The 17380-nt window shown below is 40.2% G+C and overlaps 1 protein-coding gene across 12 annotated transcripts in view; it reads right to left on the reverse strand.

Annotated features, from left to right (window-relative positions):
* The window catches only part of TEAD1 (TEA domain transcription factor 1), a 152076-nt gene that overhangs the window by 84547 nt on the left and 50149 nt on the right, over positions 1–17380 (reverse strand). For 8 of the 12 annotated variants that reach the window (XM_008504749.2, XM_030450957.1, XM_008504747.2 and 5 more), the window contains one exon: positions 13116–13369. The exons of the other annotated variants lie outside the window; for them this stretch is intronic. In XM_008504749.2, coding sequence (XP_008502971.1) covers positions 13116–13263 — 148 coding nt within the window. In that variant the 5' untranslated portion in view covers positions 13264–13369. Of the gene's footprint in view, positions 1–13115; positions 13370–17380 lie in introns of those variants that run through there. 12 annotated transcript variants of the gene reach the window in all.

Here is a 17380-nt window from a genome sequence, read left to right on the forward strand (position 1 = left end):
CCGTCGTTTCAACTGCGTCAGTCACTAAGTAGGACAGCACAGCAAACAAACCTGTGTAATGCCTCTTGGCAGACTGAAGGCTGCTGATAAACAGTGAGGCTATTTATCACATTGAATTGTTCCCCCCTTCAGCAGTCCTCACGTTGCCAACCTTGCCTACCCTGTGGTCCAGCACCTCTCCACAAGATGCTCTCCCCACAGCCTCTTCCCACCTCGAGCCTGCCAGCTGCCCCACCGAGCCGCACAGCCACCCCGCTGCCGAGGGGAGCAGCAGCAAATGCCCCCTGGGAGAAAGAAAAGCTTTTTATTTACCTTTTCCTCTACAGTTACAAATGTAACAAACATCGAATGTCTCAGAGATACCTAATGAACAGCTACTCCATGTAACCATGGATTTCCTATCATTTGTAGCATTTTCTTGCCCTCTCCGCTATTCATATGATAAACCCACTTAATGCTACTGGTCTTAAAACAGACTGTAAACAGCCAGAGCAGAGACTATCTCATCTTGTGTGCACAAGACCTACTACAATGGAGCCTTTATCCTGCCTGCAGACTTCCAGCACTGCTATAATTCAAATAGTACTAATAATGATAATGAATGTGGAATAGTAGGAACTAGACATTAACATGAACAGAGAATAACCCTCTATCAACCAGCTCTATAGGAATAATGAGTAAGTACACCAGCAACACTGACAGGGTTTGCACGCATCCTGCTTTCAATCCTGAAAGAGCCCAAAGCACCTTCTTAAATCTATGGAAATAATGTTTCAAACACATCATATTGAAACAGGCCTTTTTATTAAGATGGAGAAGCCTCAAGTAGCACTTGGGGACAATGACCTTTGCTAGCTGAAACCGTCACTGGAAAAGGGAAGGGAGGCCAGCACATACCGGCATGGCTGTACAACAAGCTCTGGCTTCTGCTGTGCCCAGGATAAAATAAGAATTACCCCTAGTATAAACCAGCCTCTTATCCATATTACTGCCCGCTAGGGAAACAAAGCAAAACCTCAAGAATCCAAGCATTAAGAAGCAAAATATTGCAAACAAAACCAATATTTCTCACATACTTTTCATACCAGGAGCATCCTGGTTACAGGCCAGCCATAAATGTCAGATCAAGACACCAGTAAGATGTCACCTTCATTTCAATGACACACTCACTTATTTCAAGGAAGCTTCTTTAGAGGCATGCAGATATGTGGACACACCTCTTTATAAACTACAAACATGATGCAACTATGTCATCCTACACCAACAAAGTTGTATTTGTACAAATCCATGCCTGTTTTAACTGTCTGAATCATGAAAACATGGCAGATATTTACTTTAACGCCACTTAAATAGCTAATATAATAAGTCTAAATCTCCAACATACTTTGATTTCTATGGCCACAATAGTTCTTCTCCTTCTCTTCCTATTTATTTTTTCATATGAAACCAATACCCACAGATTTTTCTTGAAACTATGTTAGTGTAAAGGAAAATAAATAGGACTACAAAATTCAATACAGTTGACCAGTGTACTGCAATGTCCTCCTAATGAACAAGCTGGAGCTGTCTGAATCAGCCTGGGTTTGAAGGAAAGCAAGATTCCTCATGGACCCGGACCAAGGTCTGTGCCCTCAAGGCTCACGGGCATGATAGTGTGTTAACAGGCAAGGGAACACTGCGTGGCGTGGGCTGTGAGACACTGTAAAAAAGTCCCAGAAGTAAAGCAGTATTTAAAAATGCACAGTATTTCTGGCAAGTCACATGCTTTAGAACTGGATGTAAATCACTGCAAACTTCAACTTTTGCTTCCACCGAACTTTTAAAATGTTTTTGCTTTCACACACAGGGCCCTGTTCAGCATCTTGCTGCCATGGTGTTTTTCTATCTTGACAATTCACTTCCGTGAGCAGGCATGCAGCCAACTCAAATGAGACTCAACGCAGTGAAAAGCCCTTCAGGTAAACAGTGTGATAAGCTAAACTGCAGAAACGAGACAATGTTTTTGGACTATGAGGCAGTTGCTATGGAGACGGTTGCTAATTAACTGCATTCAGCCAAGAGAACAAAGGGTTTAAGGGCAGACAGGACTCTGTATCTTAGAGTGAGCAATGCATAATGTCTTATGCAATCTGCACATCTATCATATCTGGAATACCTGAGCCTTTGCTTAGGTCACAAAATACCTCAAGAAATGACAACAGGGTAGTTTATTCCCTTAAATTTAAACTAATTTTTAGGTAATTAATGATCTACCATTACTTAAATAAAACCCCCAAAATTTCCATACTTAGAAGTCACAGGTATCATGAATCAATGCATCGAGTCAGGAGTGTATTAAACATTGATATGATTTATGTTCATTCAGAGTTGCTGCTTTCACAGCTAATAAAAATGCCATTGAAAAATCACTTCTTAGACAACATAATGTACCTAATCTATTATTCTTTCTTGCATCTTAAAAACTATGTGATTACAATGCTTTGAAAGCTTAGAATAATTAATTCTTCAATTCCTTCCTAAACAAAGTTCTTAGAAATATATCTTAGACTTAAACACTGCATTTACATTAAAACAGGTTATTCTGAACAGACATTGAATTACATAATTTTTAAGGCCTTATATTTTGGGATAGCTATGTATTATGATTTTTTACCACTTCTGTAATGCACTGTAGGGCTACAGCACTCTGGAGAAAATATAAACTTGTCAGAAGTGACATAAATCCCAGAGCAGCATAGTTCCAGCTTATGGAGTCCCTGTGTGCTCCTGGGAAAACCGCCCCTCTGGAAGCCCAAGGGCCAGGGCACTCACTGAGAGCTGATGAGCTGTGCTGGTGGGTGAGAGCTGTGCTTGGGTCAGACCAGGCAGACCTCCAGACAGGCTATACAGGCAGATCCCAGCTCACTTTTCAGACTGAGGCTTCAAAAGTTGACTGCTTTTCCTGAATGAAAACCGAGCAAACCAATAAAGAGCCAGCTGCTTATTAGAAAGCCTTTTCCATCAGAGTTGAAAAGTCAATGGATAAAATACGTTTGTGCTAACACAAGATTTCTTAAGGCTGGATAAATAAGGCAATATTTTTCCTTTTTAAGTAATTTAATGTATGATCTAAATAAAACTGAAACGGGGATTTTTAGAATATATTATTTAGATAACTTTAGAATTTAAAGGGTCACAATCTATTTTGAAGTTTAGACCTGACTAAGGGGACTGGGATGAGTTCACACCTGCTTTAGCAAAGCTTGCTGCACACTGAACAAGAAGCATATTAATTTACTATAGAAAGGCCTAAGGTTTGTGGGGTTTTTGACATTTTAAATTATGAGGCATCTGCAACAGATCCTAAATCTGAGTTGCACGTGGATTTTCCACACCAGCCAATTCAGATTGCCCCTAGACATCCCCTCTAGCATTAATCACTCACCCACTACTGTAGTTCATATATCTTTCACAGAAACAGAGGTCTGCAACATTCTTAAACTCTTGCCTAGAAAATAGAAATTATTACTTATGTGGCAAGCTAAGTTTTAAACATAAGGGACCCAATTCTGCCTTCAGTTAAACTGCCATAAATCTTTAACAACTCCATTAGATTTATAATAGTGTAACTGAGAAGGAAATTGAGCCCAAGATATTTTCTAAATCAGTAATTAAATAGCAGAATTTTAGCTCGTCAAGACCTCCTAGATTCTGTCTTTGGATCAGACTACATGTTTCTGGTTCCCTGAATAATGATGTCATGAACAAATTTAATTATCTTATTTTCACCAGTCCCTATTTTACTCTATGGAAGGATGACATCATCTCACAGATCATCAACATGGGGCTAAATATTGTCTCACTTTCACATCCATTTTCTTGCTCTCTTCTCTATATAAATGCTAGACTCTTTATGGCTGTCCATTATTTGTACACAGTATATAGCACCTCAAGGACCTTTTCTTGTTTGTTTTCAAGGAACCACTATATTAAGCAAATGTCTATTAAGAATAAAATGGCATTTAGACAACTCCCTTATTAGAGGTGGAAGGCATCCTGTGGGCACATTATGCCAAGACTGTACTTTTCAGAAGATGCAGCCTGCTCTCCTACTGCACAGGATGTGGTGCAGGAAACATGCTTTTGCCACAGTACTCCTATGCTCCCCAAAGGTCATTGGATAAACTGTGAAAGTGTCTCCCTCCAGCATTGAAAGAGAGATGGCACTGGGGGGGCGGGGGGGAAAGGAAGATCAGTATTTCCAGTTCAAATGCATCTTTCCTATTATTTCCCACTTTGCTAACCTCATATGCCAGGCTCCGTGCCATCCCCATCAGCTCTGTGCGTGTCACACTTGCAGAAGTGAGTGGGAGGCTGGAACTTGTGACAATCACTACCAGATGGGGACAGAGAGAAATCAATTGCCTTCCTGGTGGCCAGACCAGGACAAAGGGTTTTTTGAACTGTCACACCTGCTAATGACACTCCTCTGGCAACTCAGCTATTCAGCTCCAACAGCCTCTTTCCCTGCCTTGCAGGGTGGAAAATTCTCCTGGTGACTTCTCCATAGGTGATCCCTTACAGTAATTCTCAGCACTTTCACAGGCTCTGATTAGACCTCCAGTTGCTATAAATGAACCATGCAGACCAAATATGCAACAGAAAATATAAGCCTGCATACCTTGCCCATCTAAATATATGCCTACACACCTATCTAATAAATACCACAAATACAAATTCTAATACTCATTTGCAGATAGCTCTCACAGTAGGTTGCATTCAATTGGCATGTGAAAGGAGGAAGGTCTCTGCCAAGAGGTAGCCAATTCATTGTGCATCGACCTCCCTGTTGAGGTCTCCTTAATTTTAATTGGTTCCATATTTTAATTGGCTGGAAGGGAGCATAATATATTCATAGATGCACAGAATTGCACATATACGTGTGTTCGTGTGTGTGTATATATATAAGTAGCTATTTGTAAGCATTTATTTCACCACTAATTGTGCTAAAAAGTTTATTGCTGTTTATAGTCTACCCAAGAAAGAACTAAACAAATGAAAATGCAATTCCTGTTCAAAGAATTAAGCGCTGGCGTTGCCAGATCATGTGAAAGCACCTGTGAAAGAATGAAAGACTACGACAAAATTATTTTACTACTTATTTTATTCCTTATCTGCAAATGTAGCATAATATACCTCACCTGCTTCCACACACATTACTGGAACATGCTTCCTAACACCCCCAGGTATATATTCTGTGCTGTTGTCCCCAAAACTATCAGGCATCCAGTCTGATACTGTTACCTACAGACAAACCAAACTACAGCCCAAGCTGAATCCACTGCTGTTTGTTGGGTCCCCCATCTATCCTCTCCAAGAAGGGCAATCAAACAAGGAATTGGGTTGATGATCGTATCTTTTTTGATGTATTATACATATGGTAACCTCTGGCAAGCTTACTGCCCCCTTATAAAGACAGGCCAGATTTTGTGCTAACTGTAATTCTGTGCCAAGTTCTTAAATTTTATCAGATTGTGTGGGTGAAAACCCAGTCTCTGGATTCTTCTCTATTTCTCTTTTTCTTCCTTTTTTTTCTTAAACAAGACAGAAAGGAGATCTTTATAAAAGCATGAAATCTGCCTATATCCAGGAAAATCTTCAGAAGGTTTGACCTAGTTGGAGATGGCTGGTGTAGGCTGCGATAGTGATGCTGACTATCTCACACCAGAAAATGCATGTGTGGACTACAGTTTCTATTAATAGTACTTATTTGAGTCCTCTGTAGGTAAAATTTTAATGGTTTGACCAACATCCCAGCAACTGCCACTGTGTGCAGTGCTCTCTCAGGGTTTCAATTTCATGATGAATTTGGGATGCACTGTTGTCCCTTTTACAATAGATCTAACAAGCCATGCTACTTGCCGATGTTTAAAGAAGCATTCATGAGATGGAATTAGCACATTTATGGTCATCTCCCTCTTCCTTCCCAATTCATATTATTTTCACTCCCGAAAACATGTCCTTTAATCATCCAGTGTAAGAATTTTAGTATGCCTAGAACAAAACCAGGCTCAGAGGAGCCTTTTTCTGTTAGCTACACCATTACTTCTACTAAAAGTCTGTAAACTGTTAATCCATCACTGTCCAATTCTTTAAACTACATAGTCAGACTAAAGTAATCCGGAAGCCCAGACTCTGGAGTGTTTCTCTCTGATTTCCTAGACCAAGCATCCCCTATTAAACTGTTTGTAGGATAGGAAAGTATTTCTCAAGGGCATTGCAAGAAAAAAACAAACCTGAATGCATCTGTGAGGAAATCCCTGTAAGACACAGGTAAGATATATAGTAATTTTGAATAGCATGGCCCTCAGGGAATTGTGTAAGACTCATGTCAGAACAACCTCAGTATTTACTCTCCAAGAGTTAGTCTGGACTCATTCCTGTAAGATACCAAAGGTGCTGCCTCACTGCCCCTTGTTCCATGTAGGGTTATTTGTGTTCACACCTGCACCAAACAATTCCAATAGGGAAGAAGGGGAATATTAGGATGAAGCTTCCCTCCACAGGGAAGGAAAAAACCAAATGCCAGGCATCTTAAGTGGTTCAGATTCCTGACTTTTACCACTTGTGTCACTGCCCCAGCTTTGCCTGAAGAACAGGAGTGTCTAAGAAGAATATAATTCACCTTCCTCATCTCCACATAAGGACTTTACTCGGGATGTGGGTCAGCAGGCTACTGCTATGATGGTGTGAAATAATTCAGGTGGTATTTGAAGCTAGTAAGATCAGAAACACTTCTATCACAAACTCATGCTGGTCTCATGAAGAGACCGTCCATCATGACCCCCAAGAGCATACGGGTCTCATTTGTCTAACTGAAGCTTTCCCCAGGTTGTCTAAACCAGAAGGTGTTCACCCTGACATGCTTCTAGAAGGGAGCCCAGTTCTGTAAGGGATGAGATCAAATATTTGAGTATATTTTCTTTTATGCTATCTACATGAAGGATTTTCAATTACGTTGAGCTCTCAGTGTGCAACCAGCTAACACACTCCATCAGCCTGATCAAAGTCGTTTAACCACCTCCTAGACTGACAACCCTTTTTCTTTAGACTGCAAAACTATGCCTTCTGTAATTACAGGATCACAAGTTCATCTTGTGATCATAAGTTCATCAGTGCTGGAAGAAAAATGAGGTAATATAAATTATACTAGACAATCATCTAAGCGTACCCCAAATGTTCTAGTGAGGTTGCACCACTTCAGGGCTCTTATGCTAACATGCATCATTTCTAAACAAGGGTTTTACTAAAGGAACAATGCTGTAGATGAAAACATCCTCTTACTTTGTTCAGTATATCCATTTCAATAGAACTAGTCATTAAATGACTCTTAAGGGGTCAAATGTCTGATTCTGTCTGCCTGTAGTTTCAGGCAAGAACTAACATTGCTAGTAACTCCTCTATGCAAGGGTACCTCCTAAACATTGGAAGACTTGGGCAGCAACCATAAGGTTTACTTGACATTGTTTTCCACGATCAGGCTATAAACAACGTTCTGTGAATTCTTTATATGTATGACTGAAGAAAACATATTCAGTAGAGAGGACAAAACCCTAAGTGCTAAAAAGCACTTCTAATGGGTGTTCTGCTCTATTTTAATGCATAATCTTTCAGCAAAACTTTCTAGTATAGCTGCCCATTTTTTTGGAATGCATCACTCTCCTGCCCCAACATGGCCAAATGGAGTACTTAGGTGCTGTGCTGTGTATGACCTTGCACAACAGTACTCACACTTTCAGATGCAGTACTTTCCAGAGCCTCTCTTCTGCTTGCTCCCCAAGTAAGACATGATACACTTACCATGCACAGCTCTCATGGTCCAATTTATATTTTCCCTTGAGGGAAATATACTCTGCCACTTTATCCCAAACAATTGAATATTTACTCTTGAAAACCCAAATAAAAAGGCTAAGCCATGCTCCCCCACATTTTAGAAATGAGACTCAACAAGCCAGTACCCTTAATTTCTAATGACAGCAGTGTCTATTGCTCAGCTCACAAAACCAGATTTCTGGCAGGCAAGCACAGCATGCTGATGCTGCAAGAACATCACCAGATTGCAAAAACGTTTATAGATAGATTTGTTCACAATCTGAGTAATCTAAGTAGTAACTTTTCAAACAGACACTGTATCTTTGGACCTTCTTTTTCTTCCCTCTTCAGTCATGGCTCAGCACACCACTGTACAGGCTGCCTTCATGTACGCACTGTACCAAGATGTAATACAGTGAGCAATCACAGGATTACATGAATGTTTCTAGACAGATTTGTTTATAATCTAAGAGTAACTTTCACAACAGGAGTCCTATGTCCAGTCCATTTTGTGTATGTTGCTGTGAGATGAAAAATTAAATTTAAAAAAAGAGAAAAAAATAATACAAGAGGATATCTTTGTACAATGATTGCAATAACAGATGAATAAACATGCAACCTGATACTTCACATCTGGTATTTCATCACTCCAAATACCTTATCCGCATTCAAATATATTTAATACTGTGGAAACTTTATAAAGTAGTGATGTCTTTATAGAGCCAGTAACTTGAATGGAACTTTTAAAATTAAAAGCAGTAATACAAATAATTTGTAGCATGTTACTGTATTCTTCATAAAGTTGGTTAGCTTGAAGTTTAGATAGAAACCCAGAAAGACACCTAATAATAGCAGTTAGCCACAGAATCACACAAGCCTACAGACAGAATTTCTTTTGCCAATGAACTAGTTCAAAGTTCAATTTTGATATTCAGTTTATACAAGGTGCCTTGGAAAAGAAGACTATTATTACTCATAGTGCAAAAATTCTATCGTCTGAGTAGAAAAGTTTATGAAAATATAATTTTCCCTTTACTGTCATGGTAATGCAAGCCAAGACATTTTATGTATGACTATATGTATATATATAACATTCGAAAGGCTACTATGCACCTTCCCACATTAATTAGTATTTATTCTTCTCTGTAAAATAAATAAAATGCTACAAAACTACATTTAAAATAATCACCAATACACTCTTGAGTAGATTTTCTGCAGTTCAATTTGTAAATTAACATCTCTCTATAGGGTTCAAAAATTAAGACCAAACTCTTTTCTTGTCTTAAAGGCAAAAGCCATCTTTGCTATCTTGAGGCTAAGTTAGCAATACTGACAGTAACATGTCTGCAGGCATTATTACACTTGCTAACAACTTAGGTAATGTTGGCACTGTCCCTGGAGCTGCGCTAAAGTTACATCTTGCTATAGCTAAATTAAAAAAAGAAAAAAAAGACAAAAATATGATCATAGGGTCAAATCTATTCCTGTGGTAACTACAGTAACTTCAAGTGTTACACCATGAAAAAAAGTAGGGCTGCATTTCACAGCAGCTTTCATTCTTGTAAGCTTTTCCAAAACATTCTCCCAGGAGCAAAGACAAGCACAGGCAAATAGTCTGCCAATAAGTGAGTTCACAGGAATTGCTACGAATAACTAAACTGTCAGCATTAAAAGACCAACAACTGGAACAAAATACAAATACAGGACAGCCAATGCCCTCTAATGGGCTAGAGTTTTACTATGTGCTTGATAAACAAGGAGAAGAAATTCATCAGCATTGATCTCTGAGAAGGGATGCAAATTATTGGGTGTCTGGCTTCACACTGGTGGATGATATTTGCATTTTATCAATACTTCTCTTGAAATGGTATAGATGAAAAAAATTCTTACAAATACTTTGCAAGACAAATGAAGATGGGTCTAAGAGTACAATCTTCCCTCCATGGGCTATGTGAAACTGCTTCCACAAAGAGGGTGAGCTTCAGTCAAAAGATGTGTTCCTCTACCCTCATTCAAGCTTTCACATTCATCCATTTATTTTATTTGATATTTAAAAAAAATTATTTTCCACTGGGCAATACTGTACCAGGAGCAAACCCAAAACTATTAAGGCCATCACAACCACATACACACAGAGGAAGGGGGAAAAGGAGTGGCAGATAGTGCTTTCCTGCAGAAATCTTATCACTGGTTCCTTGGCCTTTAAACACACTCCCTTTCTCTCAAGAATTTCCAAACTACAGTTCCTGGAATTTGCCCCTCTGAACCAAAATGAGTGTCTTTACTTCTTACTCAATCATTTCCTATAAATTTAAATCCAAAAGTTTCATTAAATTTTTGTTTTCTGATGGTTTCTTCAAGAAGTCATAACCTTGTACTGGTGGCAGGGTTAGAGGCAGCCTGAAAAGGCTCCTGGCCTCATGCAGGTCACACTGTCCATACAGCCCAAGGACACCTCAGAATCAAAAAGAAGTCAAGACATTCCCTTCTCCCTCCCCAGCTAGGGGCCCCTGCAACACTTTTCTGTGGGAGTAGGATCAAAAGTCTTTTATTCTTGTCATCCTGTCCTCTGGTGCCATAAGTTACTTATTTGGGAAGGCAAGGGGAGAGAAAAAGGCCCTCCCCTTCCCTTCCCTCCTTAGTCCAAGAACACAGCTGAAGAGGAACAGCTGAAGAGATTCAAGCTGCAGGGAGAGGTCACAGATGTCCCTCAATACCACTGGGGCAGCTCTGTCAGCAGGAGTCACACTGCTGCTGCCCAGGTGGCACCATGGGCAGGCACCCTTTGGCCACCCACTCCACACATCCCCCAAATTCCAAGCCCCCCCAGTCCTGCTTGAGCAATCCTCTAGGTCCCCCCAGAGACAATCACCCAGAAGCCTGTACACACAGCCCTCCTAGAAATACCATTTTGAAGACCTATTTTAGACCACCACCACAAAGGGCAGTGAAGAAACTCTGGCTTCTGTTGCAAAGCTCTCATTAAATCAAAGGCAGAGGCTTAAAATATTTCTTCAAGCAAAATCTCTGCTCTTCCTAAATTCTCTCTCCAAAGATACAAAACTACAATTGCTTAACTTAATCCACACAGAGTGATCATTATATTTGCCTCTGTAAAGATCATATTTGTTCTAGTGCCCATATCTAAAGGTAATTTCAGTTAGAAAATGAAATAGTGCTCTCTTGACCTTTTGTCTTACACGGCTGATGAATTACTAACACATTACAATATCGCCGAACCCTATGGAAGCTTAGAGATACTGCAATGTCTCTCTTGTAAGTGAAATAAACTTGGTATGCCACTAAAAGGCATTAAATTATTTTCATTATGCCACACAGAACCTAAAACACTTACGCTGTTTTGATTTCAAAATCCTTGGAGAACAATTATGCTCTCAGGGCCATAAGACTCTATTAGAAAGTCCTCAGAAACCTAGCATGGTTTCAATAAATCTTCAAACACTACAAAGCAGTTATTTAGCTTGAAGAATGAAAACATGAGTTCATCCACTGCAAAGTCAGGATGTAAATTCTTCTCATACACTACCCTGCACTTCCTAGCACATTTTTTTCCTTCCCAATCAGGCCAACACTTGAAGTTAAGTTTTCAGCATCAAAGAATCATACCTCCTTTTTTGTTTGAAAACAAACAGTATTTGATTTAGGATAAGCATATATATGTTATGGTACTACTAGCTAGCAGTATTAATCAGCAATTAGATATGCAAAATAGTTTTCTACATATATAATTTAACAAATGTTAATATTCAGGATTAGATAACCACTAAATTAAACCAGTGATTGTTGAAATTAATGGATAAATATGTTAATTTATTTAATTTATACAGCAACACAAAGAATCTTCCAAAACACCAAAAATCAGATTTCAGAGGTGATTACTGTGGTTGTAGGGATCCTGATTGAAAAAAAATGTAGCCTCCCTTATTTTGACTGATGAGGCTGCTCAAGCCTAAGTAGAGCTTTTAAAGCATCAACACACAATAAGCTTGTTTGTATATACATGCTTATGTCCTCCTAGAAAAACCACAACCTTCTAATTAAGCAAATCATTTACTTCCAAAGGAAAAAAACACCACCAAAATGCAATCAAAATAAGAAAGAAACATGGGAGCAGGAGAGGACAAGAGAAATTCCCGTGAGCAGGGCGAGAAAGGGAAGTGGGAAAGAGAGAAAGAAAGAAGCAAACACTCAGGCAGGAAACCGGGGCCCGACAACTTTCTGCCAGGGGCAGCTGAGATGCTTCATCCCAAGTCTCATTTTCCAGACGCGCCGTTTCTCCTGGCCGCCAGGGTGACATGGCAGCTGCGAGGGGAGGCGGGGGCCGGGTTCTACCCGCCCGGACCCCCCCGTACCGCGGCAGCGGCAGCAATGTCCCTGTTTCCATGACCTCGGGTGGAAGGAGGGAGGGGGGCACAGCTGGTGGCAGCTGCAGCACCATCTGCTCGCGGCTGCTCCCCGGGCCGGCCGTGCCCCCCCCCTGCTCCCTGACTCGGGACCGGCCAGGTAGGGACTCAGACACCCCCACTCACGGCCACCGCCCGCCCGCCTGCAACCCCCGACCCGGGAACCCGCAAAGAGAAGTTTGCAAACTGGGAAAGAAAAAGCTCAGGCGAGAGGGGAGGAAAGCTGGAGAGGCCCAGAGAGTGAGTGCAGATGTCAGTATCCCTCCGCAGAGCCCGTATTTATGGAATGCTGTCAGCACACCATCTGATTTATAGAGGTTTGCACAGAGGGAAAAAAAAAAAAAAAAAAAGTAGGAGAAAGAAAGGCACAAAAGCACCCCTAACTTGCCTCTTTTGCCTTCTGAATGCCACAAGAGCCTTCATTATCGTTTTCCTATTTAATATTTCCTATTCTGCCAAGTGATCATGCAGAACATATTTCCCATCTCTCTTATTTCAGTCATTTATTGAAAAATAAAGAAAAACTTATTTTTTTTAAATGCTCAAGAAGTGACACATTGAAAAGCTCTTTGAAAGTGTTTAAACATCCCCATTCAGCCACAGCCTAGCATTCACCACAGACACAGTTCAGCATCAATGTTGTGCCCCTGTGCCAGTGGTGAAGGGACTTGTTTGGACAGTCCTAAGCAATAGCATCAGCCCAGATGAGGTCCCTTAACTTCACAAGTTTCAAGATCTACTCCAAAAGTACCAAAGCCAGGGTTTCTGTAAAAATACAAGCTGAGCTTTACAGTTCTCATTGGGACAGTTATTTCCAAAGGCTAAATGTGTACCACTTACCATACATTTTGCCTTCATCTGATAAGATGATTTTCCTCCTCCCACATGGTGGATAGATAGCTAGAGCTTCCTGAAAGCTCTGTTCAATGTCAGGGCTCCAGACACCTTCTGCATCATTGTCAATAGGTTTATCTGCAGAATCACTCATTCTTTCAATATCTTCGGCAGGACTCTCGCTGCCGCTCCAGCTGCTGGGCTCAATGGTGATGGCTGGGGTCTCCAAGCCTAAGCCTGGAGTCTTAAAGGATATAAACCTACAAAACAAACAAAAAAAAAACAACCCCAAAAGGCATTAAAGATGTAGAACTTCAGCCAAACCTTTCTGCCTACTTCTGATACTAAGTTATCATCAGCTGAGCAGTAATGGCAGTAACACAACCACAGGAAGAACCCAGGAAAAGTAAAAAATTAATAACCATGCGACCTCAAATGAGCAGAGGTGGAACGATAATGTTGTCAGGAGAACTTTTTACCACATTTTCTGTGTGCAGTTACATGAAGTCATGCAGCACCAGGTTATTTTTCACAAATAGTCTAAATGGGTCTTCATACTGAGGAAAACTGCAGCACATGACATATTTCATCTGGTGAAGAAAACAATGAGCCAGATCCTCAGGCAGGCATAAATCAGCATACTTCCACTGGCTAGAAAGGAAGCACACCAATTTATGCCACAGTGACTACCAGAGCCTAAAACCACTTGAACCTAAAAACAAAAGCAAAAACTCTTGTTCACTTTCCTCTGGATCTCAGTAAATAGAATTACACCAGCAGTGACACAGCTCAATGTGATTAACTGGAAAAGGCTGTAATTTTCAGATCTTATCCAAATAAGTAACACAATCAGAATTTGCACTACATACAAACAGAAATCTTCCAAATGATAACACCAGAGAAGGGCATTACAAGATGCATAAAGGTCTCTGCCACAGAACCATAGCAGAACAAAAATTGCAAGCTTCAAGTTGCTGAATCAATTTAATAAGAAATAATCTAATATAGCTGCACCTGCTCACACCACCAGAGCCACAGATCTGTCAGTGTTCCTTTTATATTTTTGAGAGAAATACAGCTCTGCTGTAAAGACTTGCTCCAGGCAAAAAAGCTGCTATACCAGACCAAATTCACCTCTGGTGTAATTCTTCGGGAAGTCAGTGAAATAACACCAGGAACAGATTTGGCTCAACATGTCTAGGCATAATGCAGTTTTATTTTGAAAAATGAAGAAGTTTGGTGACTCTAACTGATCTAAGCAGACGGGAGTGTTCAAACATGCATTCATGAGCTGCACACACACTTAAAAATCCAATTAGTTGGCTAAACACTAAACCATAACATTTTTATTCTGCTGGGGGAGGCGAAAATAGGCCCTTTCCCCACACAGAAGAGGGACGCTTCCCTTTCTGCACACCTCCAGCCTCACACTGATAGGCCACAAAATAACAGACGTATAGTGGCAGAATGGCATTCACCCCATGGAAGGAGTACAGAAGGCTGTGCATCGGTGGCCATGACAGCTCTAACAAAACGCCCTTGGGCTGAAGAACTCCCTGAAAGAAGGAGTATTTACAACAGCCCCCACCCAAACTAACCAATCAACCAATCACTAGAGACAACCAAAACCTGACAGTCCGGTCCCCTGGAGGCTATAGTGCAAAAAAACAGATCTGAAACTGGAGAAATAGGGAGTAGTCTTTCAGTCTCACTCACCAACCAGTCTGACACCCAAAGTGTTGGGTATTTCCACTTCTCCAGGCTCTAAAAGAAGCTCAAAGGGATCACTACATGCAAAATGGGCTCCCAAAAACTTTAGTTTCCTTTCATGCCTTTCTCTACAAAGAAGCATTTCTTAACTTTGCATTGAAATGAACATTCCAGCACAGCTTGGGAAAATATTAGCACCTACCCACCAGTAATCTCAAGGTTAATCAGTGTCTTGAATGCTTTTTAATTACTGATAAAGAGGGAGCAGATGGACTCATAGGGAACCATACAGAAATGGAAAGTGGGTGGGAAGTCTGGACAAATACACCACTTACTGACTAGGAAAATCAAAATGTACAAAATTTTTTGTCTCATCACAAAAGGAGAGATGCAAGCCCTTATACAACACTGAAACACCATCCTTCATAGTTCTCAGGGACTGAAGGGTTGGATTCAACCCTGTCAAGATTTGAATCTTATATGCAAGATTTCGCCAAAATATGAACACAACAATATTGGGAAAGAGCTGACAAACCCAATCATGTCCCCTTAAGCCTCCACATACAGGGGGAAATTTAGGTAAACAAGAGGTAATTTAATGTTGACTGGGATAATTAGGAGAGGCTCACTTTTACTGCCACAGTGTAGGGAAAAGTGGCTACTGGAGATTTTATTGGCCTCACATGACGAAGACCACAGCTAAGCATTTGACCAGAAGACAGCCCCGAGTTGGACTGTTTACTGGATCAGTTCTTCAGAGGTGACTCAAGGAGGAAATCCTTCACCTCCTTGATCCTGGCATGCAACACACAGCACAGCCACAGGCACCTCTTGCTCAGCCCAACCACACTCTGCTTACAAAAGCTGCCACAGTCATAGCCTCAAGTCTTATTATCGTCCTGTAAACCAGCCCTTGTTATTACATTATGCTGAAATACTAATTAAAATGCACACAAGGAAAACAGAGAGGCTCTAAAGTAATTAATGTTACTTGATATTCATGTCAGATCTTGCATTGTGTTTACAGGTGAATTTTCACTAATGTGCTATCTCCCTTCCCATTGCTTTTTACCCACTTGGATATCATCTTGAGGCATCAGTTGCTACTATTCCAGTCTCTAAAATGTAAGACTACAAAGTGTTTCTTACAGGACATCTGTACAATAGGGGTGGGGAGTGACTTGCTGGAAATAAAACCTCCTGTACTAAAGGTTGCTTTTAGTGATTTCCATTTTGATGAACGATGACAATGCAGATCAAGCTTGAGGACCAAGAAGCTAGAAAACTTGTATGACAATGTCTAAATGGGTCCCTCTTATTTCAGGAAAATAATGAGCTACTCTGTTAATTACTTTCAGCTCTGCTCTACGTATCAAAAGGCACTTCCACCTCTTTCTTAGCTTGAATTCTCAGAACCCAGCTGTGATGAAAAATTTCAGACCTGTTATGCTGGAGTTCAATGTGATTATAAAAAATAATATAAGCTGTCAATAGATGAGCTCTCTTGCACATTTTTATTGAACCTTTTCATGTGAAAAATGTGAATTTACAGTCCAATTGATTTTATTTTTTTTTAAGTTTTTTTTGGTTTTGTTTTGTATTTTTTTTAATAAGCTAGTCTCCCAAAGTAAACTCCAAATCTTATAATAGTAAGAAGAGTTTAACTCCTGGAGGTAATTAACCCCACGCCCCAATCCTCCTCCTCCAAAGCAGACTTTGCACACTTGACACATCAAGTTGAAGAGTTCTGTATTTGCTTTTTATCATGGCACCTTTTAGAGAACTAATTTTGTACCTGTACCTCCTGTTAACACAATTTAAAAACCCTCAACACAAACCAGAAAATCAACCATAAAAAAAAAAATAATCCCAGAAACCGAAACCAAATTTAGGCTAAGCTTTCTGTAATTTCTAAGACTGCTGACATCACACTGCCACAGTTAGGAGGCCTCCCTTCAGAGTTTCCCTTTTAACATCAGTCTATGTCTTATATCTTCCCCTGTGGATAAACATCTTATAGTTGCAAACCTGAATTAATCTTCCTTGCAGTTTCTTTCTATTCTCTCAAATTTAGTCAATTTTAAGTGTATCTGGTTTTCTCATGCAGTTATTAAGACATTTTTACTATGCATGATGGAGATAGCCCCCTCAAACAATACAATGTTACATTTAGCAATGGAGAAACTATTAGGGACCCTACACGGCTTTAAAAATCTGTTTTATAGCCAATCCATTTAACACAGCTTCATGAGGTACAAGATGTGACTTATTTTCATTATGTTCACTTGGTAGAATAACTTGAAAATTTATTTGAAAAAGTCAGAGAAACAAAGACAGCAACTGGTAGAGCTGATCTAACCACTGAATTCAACTAAAACCAGATGCAACATCTTATCAATGCAATGATTTCTTTGCTTGCATAAAACATTCTCTTATGTCTTAACTTTATGAGCAATGCAAACCTGGACTTGCCCAGAAGGTTGCTGCTCACAGGCCAACAACTGAGATCAATAGCTCTTCACAGGAGTGTAGGACAAGAGCAGATTTAAGGCCTTACTTAA

This window comes from Calypte anna, chromosome 5 (assembly GCF_003957555.1).
Source record: "Calypte anna isolate BGI_N300 chromosome 5, bCalAnn1_v1.p, whole genome shotgun sequence".
Classification (NCBI taxonomy): Eukaryota; Metazoa; Chordata; class Aves; order Apodiformes; family Trochilidae; genus Calypte; species Calypte anna.